The 14,902-nt window shown below is 48.2% G+C and overlaps 1 protein-coding gene and 1 long non-coding RNA gene across 2 annotated transcripts in view; both read right to left on the reverse strand.

Annotated features, from left to right (window-relative positions):
• The window catches only part of LOC310830275, a 274,706-nt gene that overhangs the window by 26,590 nt on the left and 233,214 nt on the right, over positions 1–14,902 (reverse strand). Inside the window, exons 2-3 of the long non-coding RNA XR_014557522.1 lie at positions 14,499–14,877; positions 12,130–13,563 (exon numbers count right to left, since the gene is read on the reverse strand). This is a non-coding gene — a long non-coding RNA (uncharacterized lncRNA). The remainder of the gene's footprint in view (positions 1–12,129; positions 13,564–14,498; positions 14,878–14,902) is intronic.
• Positions 1,495–8,648, reverse strand: SAXO3 (stabilizer of axonemal microtubules 3). The gene is made up of 5 exons (XM_083709802.1): positions 8,404–8,648; positions 7,480–7,668; positions 5,382–5,543; positions 3,196–3,323; positions 1,495–2,046 (listed from the first exon to the last, which is right to left on the reverse strand). The coding sequence occupies exons 1-5, from the start codon at positions 8,557–8,559 to the stop codon at positions 1,692–1,694; spliced, it is 990 nt and encodes a 329-aa protein (XP_083565928.1). The 5' UTR covers positions 8,560–8,648; the 3' UTR covers positions 1,495–1,691.

Genomic DNA, 14,902 nt, shown 5'->3' on the forward strand with positions numbered 1-14,902 from the left:
CTGTAACCTGAAGTGTCTGTAACCTGAAGCGTGTGTAACCCGAGGTACCACTGTATTTGTACCTGTCATATATTTTTGCTAACATAAGTAAAGGTAAAGGGACCCCTGACCATTAGGTCCAGTCGTGGCCGACTCTGGGGTTGCAGCACTCATCTTGCTCTATTGGCCGAGGGAGCCGGCGTACAGCTTCCGGGTCATGTGGCCAGCATGACTAACCAGAGCAGCGCACGGAAACACCGTTCACCTTCCCGCCAGAGCGGTACCTATTTATCTACTTGCACTTTGACGTGCTTTCGAACTGCTAGGTTGGCAGGATCAGGGACCGAGCAACGGGAGCTCACCCCATCGCGGGGATTCAAACCGCTGACCTTCTGATTGGCAAGTCCTAGGTTCTGTGGTTTAACCCACACGCCACCCACGTCCCACATACTTGGTATTAAATACCAAGGGTACATCATTTTCATATAATTTTCTTTCAACGGACAGCATGCCGTGAATTTCAAATCAGTTTTTCATAAAATATTTATCAACTCACTTTTGGTGTTTTGGACTACAACTCCCATCAGCCTCTGCCAGCTGAGGTTGATGGGTATTCTTCCAAGGATTTCAAGGGAGCAGCATACATAGTTCTTCCCCTCACACTGTCGTCATAACAACCCCCCCCCCCCCCGAAGAAGGTGGAAGGATGTGTGGATGCATGTGACTGGATCATGGTCAACCAATCAGATCCACAGCAGTCAAGATGTAAACATGGATCACACCAGCCCTTATCCAATACTTGCACCCACAACCTCATATCGGCTCTGGAATGATGGGCTTGAGCATGATTTGCTCCAGTTTGTCAAATCCATCCCTGCTTCCACACCCACCTGTGTGAGTTAAAATGGGCAGGTGAGAATGCAAGGACAGCCCTCCTAAAGCTAAAAGTATAAATTACAAAATGGAAAACAACTGAAGATTTCTATCTCAGATCCGTGCTGTTTTCTGAATGCTTCTAAATGCCAGACTGTGAAGCATAATTCTTGAATGAACATTGAAATGGAAAATAACACTATAATGTGTCTGCATGTATACTGTAAAGCACGGCATGAAAATTTCCATTGAAGTGAAAGAAAACTGTGAGGAGAACCTAACAAGTTAATAATTAGTGAGTATATCTACGTGGCTCAGTCCCATGGTGTTTAAAACACCTGAAATATGTATGTGTTACAAGCACATGCTACTCAGTGGTCTTCTATCTTGGGAGGAGTGTATCTTTGTTCTCAAGCTACTGGAGAGAATAGATGTTTTACTCCCTCTCTCTGGTAGAACAGCCTCAGCTGAATGGAGGCTGAAATGGAGAAGAACCTTTAATTTTGAGTTCTGGAAGATATTCATAATCTAAGACATTTCACCTATGCCGGCATCAGTATATTATGCAACAAACTGGATGTAAATTTATTGCTTGAAGTCGAATGAAGTTTGAGTTCTGCAAGTAAAGCTTTCCGAACTGTATTTTTGGACTGGATAATTTTTATTTCAAAGAAGAGTTTGTTTTTATTCATCCAAATTTCTGCCCATATGTGCAGCGTTAACAATATCAATAGAGCCTCTGTGGTCATCTCTGCAAAACGGACACAAATGCTAGATATGATGGATTCTGTAGGTTTGCTCTGCCTGATCCTTGCAAAATGCTCGCTGCCCCTGCCCTCTCACACCGGCATGGGCTTGCCACTGCCATAGCATTTATACTCTGTTTCATACATGAGAGGAACGCACATGATCTCCACCGCAGGCACCCGGCAGGAGACCGTGGGAGGCTTCTCCACCGGGCAGAAGCGGTCCCAGGTGCGCTTGTAGTCATGGGGAGGCTGGTAGGATTCTCGGGTCAGGGGAAGCAGACCCCGGTGGGGAACGGCAGGTATGTGTGGCCCCAGACGGGGCACTCGGGTTGCTTTGAGGAACACCTTGATGTCCCGCATTGGTTCAGGATCACGGATCACGGGGTATTCGCCACACCGCTGAAGCGAGAGAGCATCCTTCCTAGCATAGCCTTGTCGTTCCTTGCTGCAGGAGAGAGAGGAGGGAGGAGGGATCAAAATGTGTCCATTTCGCTGAAAGTGGGGTGAAACCAAGCAGTTTAAAGGAGAGAATACTGTCTGGAAGGGCTCCCTGTGTACACACCGCTACTCTTGGCGCTGCAGAATATGATATTATTTGGGAATAACTTACCGTATTTTTCGCTCTATAAGACACACTTTTCCCCTCCTAAAAAGTAAGGGGAAATGTGTGTGCATCTTATGGAGCAAATGCAGGCTGTGCAGCAATCCCAGAAGCCAGAATAGCGAGAGGGAGTTGATTTTAGAATGCTATGTTACTTTTATTGTTGTTAGCCGCTCTGAGTCCAGCTTCGGCTGGGGAGGGCGGGATAGAAATAAAATAATAATAATAATAATAATAATAATAATAATAATAATAATAATAATTATTATTATTATTATTATTATTATTATTATTATTATTATTATTATTATTTCGACAGCAAAAGGGATACCATACATATATTGGGCAACAGCCAACATCTGCCATAATCACAGCTATCACAGAGTTGGAAGGCCCCCTGAGGTTTTTCTAGTCCAACCCCCTGCAATGCAGGAAGATACAAGCTGTCCCTGATGGGGATCGAACCTGCAACCTTGCCGTTATCAGCACAAACGCTCCAGCCAGCTGAGCTATCCAGCTGTCAAGGCACGTTAACTATGGTTGTCAACCTAAAAAAGACAAGTTCTGTGCCATTGTAAACAAGTTGTCATAGCGGTAGCAAACAAAGTTCAAAGAGTGGAATGTGGGTTCAGAGACGAGATAATAAATAAATGAATAAATAAATGAAATAATATTTATGCCTCACCCATCTGGCTTGGTTTCCCCAGCCACTCATTAAAAACACAATTAAACATCAAACATTAAAGACTTCCCTAAACAGGGTTGCCTTCAGATGTCTTCTAAAAGTCAGATAGTTGTTTATTTCCTTGACATCTGATGGGAGGGTGTTCCACAGGGAGGGAGCCACTACCGAGAAGGCCCTCTGCCTGGTTCCCTGTAACCTCACTTCTTGCAGTTGCACCCTAGAGGATTATGGGAAGGGAGTGTAGGCAGTGGCAGAGGTGTCTGGGGTGGGTGAAGGGGTGGGGAAAGAACCTTGGAAGTGCTACTTACTCAGTGAAGGGATGGAAGTCCCGGCTGGTGACAGAGTAATAGGGGTCATTCAGCCGCAGAACTGCCTTGTCTCGGATGTAGAAAGGTTTGCCTGCCATCTCTTCATTCCGTGTGCTGGCCACAATGGACTGCGGAGAGCAAAAGAACAAAGCCTCTGTTGTGCGTGGAAGTCTTAAACTCCTCAGCCCACCATAGCGGACAACCCCAACCAAGCCTGGTATTACCACGCAACATTCTTGAGTGCCACCCACAAAAGAGGACTGGTCATTCAAAGTAGCTGAATTTCTAGAATTGGCGAAATTAACTGCAGCAATAAGATATCAAACAAATCATTTGATTGGCAGGCCAGCAAAATAAAGAAGGATGTCAAAGAAAAGACCAGGCATGATGGGGAAGGGATAGGGAAGGCCCAATGCCAAGATCAGAATCCCACCTCGAACTTGCTGCAGAGGCACCGAGGATAACCCAAATACAGTCCATACCTCGGGTTAAATTTGCTTCAAGTTGAGCACGTTCGAGTTGTGCTCCGCGGCAACCTGGAAGTAACAGAGTGCGTTACTTCTGGGTTTCGCCGCTTGCGCATGTGCAGACGCTCAAAATGACATCACGTGTATGCGCAGAAGTGGCGAAAAGCGACACGTGGATGCGCAGACGTGCCGTCGCTAGATAAGTTTACCTCTAGATGTGAACGGGGCTCTGGAACGGATCCCGTTCGTATCTAGAGGTACCACTGTATAAGCAGTTAGGCCAGGGATAGAGAAGGAACTGCAAATGTTGTTGAACTACAACAGCTCCCATCACCTCTCACATCATTGACTGCATTGGCAGCGGCTGATGGGAGTCGGGGGTCCAACAATATCTGGAGGGACACAGGTTTTCCTTCCCACTAAAAGCAGGCAGCACCAACTTTCCCCACACGCCAGGAAATAATGGATACTGATTGGTCTGATTCCATGGGTAGCAGGGAAAGATGTGCAAGCTTTTGTTGGAATCCATCTGTCTCAAGAGACAATGGAGTGCACCTCTGGGGGTGAAGCCAAATTGACCTCCCTGGGGCGCAAGCCTGGGCAGTGCGTATGGAGGTCCTGGGCTGCTCAAATGACAAGATCCATCCGCCCCTGGCCTCACTGATGTGGTCCAAAGGACAGCAGAGCAAGACATTTGGCACCAGCTGGGCTGCAAGAGTTGCCGGAAGGAGGTGCACAACGTGTCTTAAGGACTCCACTCTGGATTTGTGTAGGGTTTACTTCACTCCTGTTATGTACTGAGCTGAATCCTAGAACAATAGGATCCAGAATGCAGCAGTCTGATTGGTCTGCAGGAGCAGCCAATCAGGCTCCTGGATGAAGTGACTCAGCGACCTGATTGGCCTGCAGGAGCAGCCAATCAGGCTTCTGGAGGAGGTGAATGCGCAACCTGATTGGCCTATAGGAGCAGCCCGGAATTAGCCAATCACGCGGGGCCCATTGTGTAAATAATGTATATATAGCTAGATGTTTTGGGGAAAGATTCATTCATTGCTACTAGGAGCTGAATAAAGAGCATGAAATTCACACTCGACTGCGAGTATATTTCAACTCCTTAGCCTTTTCTACTCCTGAAGATATCCCACAAGCCAGCAGAGGTTTGGATCAGTTTTCCTTCTCCTAGATGGGCTACCTTCCCAGTCTGACAAGTCCCATCTGCCTCTCACTTCCTTCTACAGATGGTGCAGAAACTACCGTCTTGACCGCTGGACCCCCAATTGCTCACATCTGTTCATTCTGCCAGAGCCTGTCTTGGCATGCATGTTAAAGCCCCTAACTCACTGAGGCTTTGAGACCCATCAGCCAACCCTCACCTGGTTTAGCCGGCCAGTCAAAGGCATTCCTGGGGTGTGGCCACTGTCGTATACTGACAGCTTCTTGGAGCCACAGGTGAGAGCTGAGTGCAGGTGGGGACCAAAGGTGAACAAAGCACCCCAGAGGTAGCACAACATGTCCCCTAACAAAGGCACTACCCCCTTCCCTAACACCCTAAATATATATGCAAGCAATTGTTTGTAAGCTATGCAAAACCAAGCATCCTTTAGGTAGAGATTGTCAACTGGTTAACCTAAAACAGAACACAAAGATGTCTTGGCCAGAAGGAAGAAGATGTCCAGCACAGGGGGGATGTCCTCTCTCTGCTCCAGAAACACCAGATACCTTGGATGGTCCATCCAGGTGATGGTCAGCCAAGCCAAATGGCTGAGGCCCAGCATGGAAAGTGGGCTCTTGTGGGAGATTGGGCCAGCCAGGGTAGCGTTCCCTCGTTTCGCTCTTCTGGTTGCCCATGGTCAGCGGGAACCTCCATGCTCTCAGCTGCAGCTGTCGGGGAGAAGAGCAGAAACAGGGGTATAGAGAAGAAGGGGTTGGGGAACAGTCACCATGACTGCACAAGGACACCCTCTCATGCAAATGTTTCCTCGTTTGCCTCGAGGAGTTTGCCTCCTCCAGCCCGGTGTCTTCGAACAGAGCCATGGAGGAAAGATTCTTTGTCTCGCCATCACCTTGCCACTTGAGGCTCTTCGTTCTTCTCCTTGAACAGGGGCTTCTGCTGAAAAACATCTTCATGTATGCGACAACGGCCGCGAGAGTTTTAATAGCACAAGGATAGAAGACTGAAGAAACCCCAACTAAAGAATCATGGCAAGAAAAATTGATGGACTATGCAGAACTGGCAAAACTGACATATAAACTATGGGACAAGGATAACTGTGACTTTAAAGATGAATGGGAACCCTTTACAAAGTATTTGAAGATGCAACAAAGCGAACTGGACTCCTTGGCTGGCTCTGAATAAACATTCACAAACTTTTTATTGATAATAATCCGCTAAATAGTTTGAGGATCTATACAACTGTGTAACATGCAGAAAGCAGCATTTTTAGAGAAATCAAAGACTGGAACTGAGGGAAGTCGGGGGGTGGGGTTCTGTGGGGGGAGGGAGGGGGAGGAAAAATGGGGGGGGAATAAGGATGATATGTTTCTGGATAATATGTTTTGTTTTAATTTTGAATAAAAAAGTTATTAAAGAAAAAGAACAGGGGCTTCTGGAAAACTCTCTGCAGAATCCTCAGCCCCCTGTCCCGTTCTTCTGCCTGGACTGCAATCGCAGAGTAAGGGGTGTGTGGGGCTCGATCAATGATATTTCGAGATTACTCCCTGAATTTTCAGCTGATTCAGTGTCTTTCTAGATTGGGGCTTTATACAGCAAACTTGCTCCTCAGGTCTGATTTTTTGTGTGTTTTGTATTTGGCATACATACCCATTTTTTTCAGTCACAGGTATTCACTGCTATTCCACCACTGCTTGCTCATCGACACTAGTGGGCGGAGTTTGACAGAATGTGTCCAATTGGGTTTTTTTGGGGGGGATTTTTAAGTGTGTGTGTCACCCACTGCCTTTAACTTTACTGGGCATGCATGCGAATACTTCTGTACCCATTTGCATACATCTTTAAATTAAAATAAAGGAACCCTAGAAAAGCATACAGGAGCAGATGCTTCTAATCTTAATATTATCATGTTTCGTAATGAACAGAAAGGGGGGCTTGTGATTTTTCAGACCAAGTAGGCTGCAAGTAAGTAAATAAAAATACTTAGCTAAAAGTAGAAATAACCAGAATATTTGAAACTGAAATGCTTGCTGCTGAGGTCACTTGGGTGATGTTGTGACGCATTCTAGTGATGCAACTGGGAACCTGACAAAGCAATAGGAATGGCTTCTGTGAACTGGCCAATTGCGGTGCAGGTAACTCGGTCCTGCTCCGCCTGAATCCTGGCTATGCCAAGGCTCAATCGAACTTACTTCTGAGTAAGCTCACATAGAACCAGGCTGTAATTTATAGACTGGATTCATTCCACCCATTCCCTCCTCAGTAAAGCCACCAAGCCTAGGGAACTTCAAGAACTGTCATTATTTGGGGGTGGGATTCAGTCACAAATTCAGGGTGTGCGGTTTAGTTGGCTGGAAACTCTTGTGCAACAAACCTGCTTCTGCAAAAGATCGTACTTTTTGCAAGAAGCAAAGTGGCATGGAAAAACACAGTGGGAGTTCCCATAACACTTGGGTTGACACAACACCGTCTGACCTCCCTGAAAGCAAATCATGACAAAAGCAGATTAAATTGCCAACTTTGTCTAATCCCCCTGCAAACAAATGCGGACAAATCCTCACTACACTGGTCATCTGGATGCGCCCCTTGACCATTTGGGCTTCTGTTCCCCTTCCCAGATCTCAGAGCTTCCTGCTTGCCCCTCACCTTCTCTCTCAAATCTTTGTTGTAGAGGACGTCCCAGTGAGGATAGGCGACAGAGTAGCGGGGGTGAGCCAGGACTCCCCCGTGGGTTTTCGGGCCATAAGCGAGTTGTGAGGTGGTTGTCAAGCGTGGGATGACCTCATCTTGGAAGACTTTCTCAGATGCTGGGGGCAGCGGCTCATAGATTGTAGACTGGCGATGAGCGAAACGGGGGTGCGAGGGAGGAGGTGGGGGAAAGAGCGTAAAGGGCAGCAATGGGACAAACCATCAGGAAATGGGAAAATGGGTGCATGGATAAAAAATAGAACCAAGACCCTGCCCCCCCCCCCGTAAGACCCATTTATTCCCGCAGGAGTTCTGGTTCCAGGCAGCATTAGCCCGCCTGCAGAGTACCTAGACAGGGGTCAGCAAACTTTTTCAGCAGGGGCCCGGTCAACTGTCCCTCAGATCTTGTGGGGGGCCGGACTGTATTTTGTGGGAAAATATATGAATGAATTCCTATGCCCCACAAATAACCCAGAGATGCATTTTAAATAAAAGGACACATTCTATTCCTGTAAAAATACCAGGCAGGCCCCACAAATAACCCAGAGATGCATTTTAAATAAAAGGGCACATTCTACTCATGGAAAAACACACTGATTCCCAGACTGTCTGGAGGCCGGATTTAGAAGGCGATTGGGCCGGATCCGGGCCCCGGGCCTTAGTTTGTCTACCCATGACCTAGAGGCATAGCTCTCAACTTTTCCCTTTTCTTGCGATGAATCCTTTTCGGAATAAGGGAATTTCCTGTAAAAAATGGAAAACGTTGACAGCTATGCCTAGAGGTAGCGGGAGGGGGTGTCAGTCCCCCGCTACAAACCACATCGCTTCCACTAATCCGAATTGCATCGGCCATCCCCCTGAAAGTCACCAGCTTTGGCTCACTCGTGCATAGGGCGGCGGGAAGGGCAGTGGGGGGCTGTAGTTGAGCCCCACTCCGCTGCTGGTCAGCCTCCAGTCATGCCTTCGTCCCTGCCGGGGCACTAGCGTCGGGGAGTCCACCTCCCAGTCGAAGGGGAAGGCGGAGAAAGTGCCCGCCATGTCCGCCTCCGCTTTTGGGACATGGTTGCCGGGCGGCCGGGCGGAGGAGAAGGAGGAGGAGGCTGGTACCCTGGGCACCAGGAAAGGGGCGGGGCCCCTGGAACGTTAGCGACAAAGGTCGCCATGGAGATGGAACGCTCGGCAGCCGGGCGTTCTAGCGCCCCCTTTGATCGAGTCCTGGATTCCATCCGGTCCGGTCCTAATGAGTCCCAATGGGATGCTGGACCGCTGTGGAAGGGGGAGCCAGGGCTGCACCTGGATTTCCTGGGAGCCGGAAGGCCTGCTCAGGATCGTTGCTACTGAGTGCTAAAGGCCGTGGCTTAACGGGTGGGGTGCAATCCCTTGTTGTGTGCAGCCCACCCTATTCGTGTTTACTGAGGAGTAAGCCCCTACCCGGTCCCTCAGCCCTTTCCACCTTGCTCCCAAGTAAGCCTGCATCGGGACTGTAACTTCAGTCGGAGGCTGATGGTTCTTATTATCCTTCATTGCATGCACGCACAAATGGGAGCTGCAACATAATGTTGCAGTATGGCAGGGGCAGAGGACTTGTGCCCGTTCCATTGGTGTTGGATGCCAACTCCCATCAGCCTCTTCTAGGACATCTGATCACGTCCCACCTCTGTTTTCTGTCTCCACACGCCCCACTGCCTGCCTCCCATGGCCACTGATCAAAGCAAGCAGTTATTGCAGTTCAAAGGCCTTTAGAAGACATATTTATTATTAACATTTTTATTGTTGTTAATATTATTATTGAAAGGTTATGTCCAGTCAAATTCGACTATGGGGTGTGGTGCTCATCTCCGCCTTCAAGCCGAGGGAGCCGGTGTTTGTCCACAGACAGCTTTTCCGGGTCATGTGGCCAGCATGACTAAACCACTTGTGGCACATGGGACACCGAGAAGAGTACTAGAGCTCATGGAAACGCTGTTTACCTTCCTGCTGCAGGGGTACCTATTTATCTACTTGTGCTGGTATGGTTGGCAGAAACTGGGACAAAGAGACAGGGGCTCACCCCATCACTCGGATTTGAACTACCGATCTTACGATCAGCAAACCCATTGTTGTTGTTATTGTCATCCCTATTTTCATTGGAGAAAAGTTGGAGGGTGTGACAGACCCTCTAAGTGTCCCTATTTTCCAGGGAGAGTCTCGGATTTACAGAAGCCTTCCCTGTTTCCGATTTGATCCCAGAATGTCCCACCTTTCCTTAAAGGTAAAGGGACCCCTGGCCATTAGGTCCAGTCGTGGCTGACTCTGGGGTTGCAGCGCTCATCTCGCTTTATTGGCCGAGGGAGCTGGCATACAGCTTCTGGGTCATGTGGCCAGCATGACTAAGCCGCTTCTGGCGAACCAGAGCAGCACACGGAAACGCCATTTACCTTCCCGCCGCAGCGGGACCTATTTATCTGCTTGCACTTTGATGTCCTTTCAAACTGCTAGGTGGGCAGGAGCAGGGACCGAGCAACGGGAGCTCACCCCGTCGCGAGTATTCGAACTGCCGACCTTCTGACTGGCAAGCCCTAGGCTCTGTGGTTTAACCCACAATGCCACCCGTGTCCCTTAGGATGTCTCTATTTCCATCAGTGAAATGTTGGAGGGTGTGGAGTTACGCATACCCGCCCCCCAAGCCAAGGAGATAAGTAACTATACAATCTTTAGAAGACATCTGAAGGCAGCCCTGTGTAGAGACGTTTTAAAATGTTTAATGTTTTAATATATATATATGTTGGATGCCGCCCAGAGTGGATGGGGCAACCCAGGCAGTTGGGCAGGGTATAAATAATAATGTTATTGCTATTATCATTAGGGAATAGACTTCCCTATTTTCACTGGAGAAATGTTGGAGGGTATGCGGGCAGAGACCTTGATGAGTCAGCTCTTCCAACCTTCCCCAAGCCTTGTTAGCTCCCAGGGAGATACGTCATGCACCATTGATACTTTTGTGTAGGCCTTCCAAGGGGCAGCGGGCAGAGACAGCCCTGCTCAGAGAAATTGGATAGGAGAAAGCTCTTTAACGCAACAAAAGAAGCAAGAACATTTTCAACAATGTGTCTGCTAGGGCTGCAAGAGACCCGTCTCAGGTATGGACTGTTTAAGAGAGCAGAGCCTCTTGTGTGGATCTTAAAAGCCAGGACACGTTCATTACAGGGAGGAAATGGTTTCTGGGGTAACCTGGTCCTAAGCCATTTCTTAGGGCTTCAAAGGTCATTGCTGGCACTGCTAAATGGAGCCCGGAAACAAACAGGCAATCAGTACAGATGGAATCAGTTCTGATCTTGAAGCGCCGGATAACAATCTGGCGTTTTGTACTAATTGAAGTTTCCGGGCTCTTTTCAAAGGGCAACCTTGCAATAAAGAACATTGCAGTTAATCCTTCCTAGAAATTAAAAAAGGAGAACCTTTTGCAATTTTACAGTTGGGTGCTTTCTTCAAATCGTGTGTTTTCCAGCTATCACAGGTGTGGCGGGGAACCTTGGTCCCTCCAGATGCAGGGACCAGTGAAGGGAATATCTTCTAAGGAGTGGAAGATGTTGTGGATAGTGGAAACGTTGCAGAGTGGAGAGCTGAATTTCAGAATCCCATCCGCTCCATTCCATTTCCTCTTCCTCCCTGCTTTTCCCAGTTGGAGCATCGGACTAGGACCTGGGAGTCCAGGGTTCGAATCCCCACTCAGCCATGAGGTTCACGGGGTGACCTTGGGCCAGTCATTGCCCCATAGGATTGTTGTGGGGATCAAATGAGGAGGGGGCAAAACCGGGAGCTCCTTGGAGAAAAAGGGTAGGATATGAATATAATCAATCCATAAATAGTCAGTGAACATGCAGGCTACTTGGAGGCAGGGTTCCTTATGATGTTATTCTAGAGGGCTTTTGTACTTCTGCAAGAGCTAAGGGACTCCCCCAAGGCTTCTGATGCCCAAAGCTCATGTGCAATCCTACGGAGCACCCATCAACTGCAACCCACACCTCCAAAAATAAAGACTTGCTATTTTACTTTCAGCCATCCGATGGCACTCAGGGTCAGAGCACACTTTCACTTTTGGAGTTCCAGGTGGGTGGGGTGGATTTGGAGAGGGTGGGGTGCATTTTATTGGTTTATTTATTGAATTTATATACAGTGGTACCTCAGGTTAAGTACTTCATTTGTTCCAGAGCTCTGTTCTTAACCTGAAACTGTTCTTAACCTGAAGCACCACTTTAGCTAATGGGGCCTCCTGCTGCCACTGCACACCTGCTGCACAAATTCTATTCTCATCCTGAAGCAAAGTTCTTAACCCAAGGCAATATTTCTGGGTTAGCGGAGTCTGTAACCTGAAGCGTATGTAACCTGAAGCATATGTAACCCGAGGTACCACTGTACCGCCCTATATCCAGGGGACTCATGCATGTTCTTAGCAACCCTGAAAACCAGTGAGGGCTAACTTGAATTAAAATGGGGGGGGGGGAGCCCTGCCCCACATAATTGATGACATGACACAGTGCATGTGTGTCACGGCTAAAAATTGGCCGCTATTTCTTTAATGCTAAAAGAACTAAGCATGAGTTAGCGGCTTACAATGACTCATGCAACCTTTCACCAAATTGTACCTGTATATATAGAGTGTTCAATGATAGTGTTGGGTGTGAGTTGGTTGGATGTTAGAAAGCTGGTTGTGTTTGATATGTACAAAGCTGTCGGTCGTGGTTGGAGAAGAAGACTTTTAGGAATAAAAGCAGCAATACTCTGCAAAGTACTCTTTCTCAAAGACTCTTTTGTGCCAACTAAGGCTTGAGGACTAGGCAAAGGAGTAAAAAGGAGGTCAGAACCTTTTTTTCCCCCCAAACACTGACAATGTGTACTATTTTAATGGCAGTGCCCATCAACTTTGGGGGTCCCCGGCCCCTTCAAATATGTTATTGGCAAAGACCCCCTTGGCCCCTAAGAGTTGGTGCCTGTGGTGTGATGTCACACAGGAAAAACATGCCCTTTTGAAAAACTAGGCTTGGAACTGGGTAGGGGGAGCGAGCAGGTAGGTGAGGAGGAATTGCTTGGGGCAAGAGGTGTTCTAGGAACAAGGAGGAGGAAATATGTAGAACCTATTGAGAGAGTGTGTGACGGCTATCGTGGCAGCTTGGGATGGAGGCAGGGAGATGGGGTTCATCTCAGCGTTGCTGGGGAAACAAGCCCCTCTTGAGATCTAATGCTCTCCAAAGGAGACTCGGGCGTGAATAGGTGTTAAGAAGCCGTTTTTCTTAAAGACATGACCATCTCCAACAGGTCTCGATTCCCAATGGAAACATGACTCTGGAATCTGGCTACTGCCTGGCACAGATGGGGGGTGGGATGGCCCCATTTGTTTATTTGTTTCAAAAGGGGAAAGGGAAGGCATTGTGGGCTCTTATCCCCAAAGACCTGTGGCTAAGGCCTCCTAGGGTCGCCCGCTGCCCCAGTAAAGCCTGTTATGATGTCTCCTGCCCGCCATATTCCGCTGCGTCTTGCTGCTGCGGTCGTATTTTGCAGACACACCCTGCATCTATCCTGACAAAGCGCCAGGCAGCAGTCTTCTTGGAATCCATAGTGAAAGCCCTCACATAGGTCTGGGTCGTCTGGCACTCAGAGATCCAGTAGTTTCGATCCACCCCGTGGCAACTGCCCGCAGTTCCCCTTCTGGGTGTGCACTTGGTCTCGAAGAAGTACTGCCTCAGCCGGCCTTGAGGCGTCTGAAACTCAGAGAGCAGCGTCACATTCCTGCCACGGATGTCCACAGCTGTATGTTTGTCTGCCACCCAAGCGCTCGTGCTGTCACACACGGCCAACGTCACCTCAGCAGCATCCGACAAGGGTTGGGTGGTCGGCTCGCTTCTAGAAAGCACAACACGGGGAGACAGGAACTCCTCGTCCCCGACTGGAGGAGCATGAGTGCCGAGGACGTCAGCGGCGTTGGGAAGCGGGGTGGCATGAGAGACGACGCAAAGCCATGCGGTGACCACAGTAATCAGCATGGCTTCCTCTATGATGATGAACCTGCGCAGGAAGTGGGGAAATGCGAGCCTGGGAAAATGTGTCCGCCAATAAAACGTCCCATCCACAACACAGGTTGCCAGCACGTGGTCCCCCCCCCCCAAGGCCACATCAACCTCATGGATTTAGGTCAAATCCTAGCTTCCCTGCCCCCCAATAATTTTCGTACTTTCGCAAACTTTGGAGCTCCCCTAAACCTGCTGATACCTCTTTTATTAAAAAAAAATTGAATTACATTTATTTCTCACTTTTCCATCAAAAAGCTCAAGGTAATGTATACAGTGGTACCTCGGGTTAAGTACTTAATTCGTTCTGGAGGTCTGTTCTTAACCTGAAACTGTTCTTAACCTGAAGCACCACTTTAGCTAATGGGGCCTCCCGCTGGTGCTGCACCACTGCTGCACGATTTCTGTTCTCATCCTGAAGCAAAGTTCTTAACCTGAGGTAATATTTCTGGGTTAGCAGAGTCTGTAACCTGAAGTGTATGTAACCTGAAGCATATGTAACCTGGGGTACCACTGTACATGGTTCTCTTCCTCTCCATCTTAACCAAGGGTGCCAACTTGGCGGATGGGCAGCCCCCTCAAATATTTTATGGGTGGGGAGGGAGACAAAGATATATTGGCCCCTAGGAATTGGCTCCTAGGCTCTCAACAACCCCGTGAGGTAGGTTAGGCTGAGAGATCGCGACTGTCCCAAGATCACCCAGGGAACTTTATGGCTGAGCAGGGATTTGAAGCCCAGTCTCCCAGGCCCTAATCCAGCACTCCAGCAGCACTTCCTCCTGAACTTCACAAATATTGTGTCCATCCCTCCACCTCTTATAAAAGTGATTTTCCCAACCTTTCTGCCAGACCCAGGGCCCAATTGTTAACACAGCAACCTGCACCGCGGGAAATTTTCTTCTTAATTTTGTAAAAAATTTTACCTTTACCTACCAGGATCTGTTCTCTCCTCTACTTCTTGATTCACTCTTCTTTCCTCTCCCTTTCTTGCTCTATCACTCTCTCCCCTTTCTGTTCTGATGACATTTGCAGTGCTGCCGTTGCAGACCACCGTAAGTCAACAGAGCTCTCTCTTTTTTGGCTACAGCAAACAAGAGGTCAAAGTACCCGGATATTGTGCCTTTTAGGACTTTGTCCTTCTGTGGCCAACTAGAATCTGCTGAAGAGAACATTTGGGTAGTTTCATGAATTCCTCAGGGCCACGGGCCTAAAGTTATTTGGCTGCACTAAACTAGAATCTGACAGAACTTATTAGATATACAGTGGTACCTCAGGTTAAGTACTTAATTCGTTCCGGAGGTCCGTACTTAACCTGAAACTGTTCTTAACCTGAAGCA

Source organism: Podarcis gaigeae (genome assembly GCF_964106915.1).
Source record: "Podarcis gaigeae genome assembly, chromosome: 13".
NCBI classification, from domain to species: domain Eukaryota; kingdom Metazoa; phylum Chordata; class Lepidosauria; order Squamata; family Lacertidae; genus Podarcis; species Podarcis gaigeae.

What these genes read in the sequence shown, in the direction of transcription:
- SAXO3 (XM_083709802.1), bottom strand. Translation starts at nt 8,559, where the DNA reads ATGGCGGGCACTTTCTCCGCCTTCCCCTTCGACTGGGAGGTGGACTCC. An exon ending in TCCCGCCGCCCTATGCACGA is followed by an intron (nt 7,669 to 8,403) that starts GTGAGCCAAAGC and finishes GCTCATCGCCAG; the next exon opens with TCTACAATCTATGAGCCGCT. An exon ending in GACTTCCATCCCTTCACTGA is followed by an intron (nt 2,047 to 3,195) that starts GTAAGTAGCACT and finishes TCTCTCCTGCAG; the next exon opens with CAAGGAACGACAAGGCTATG.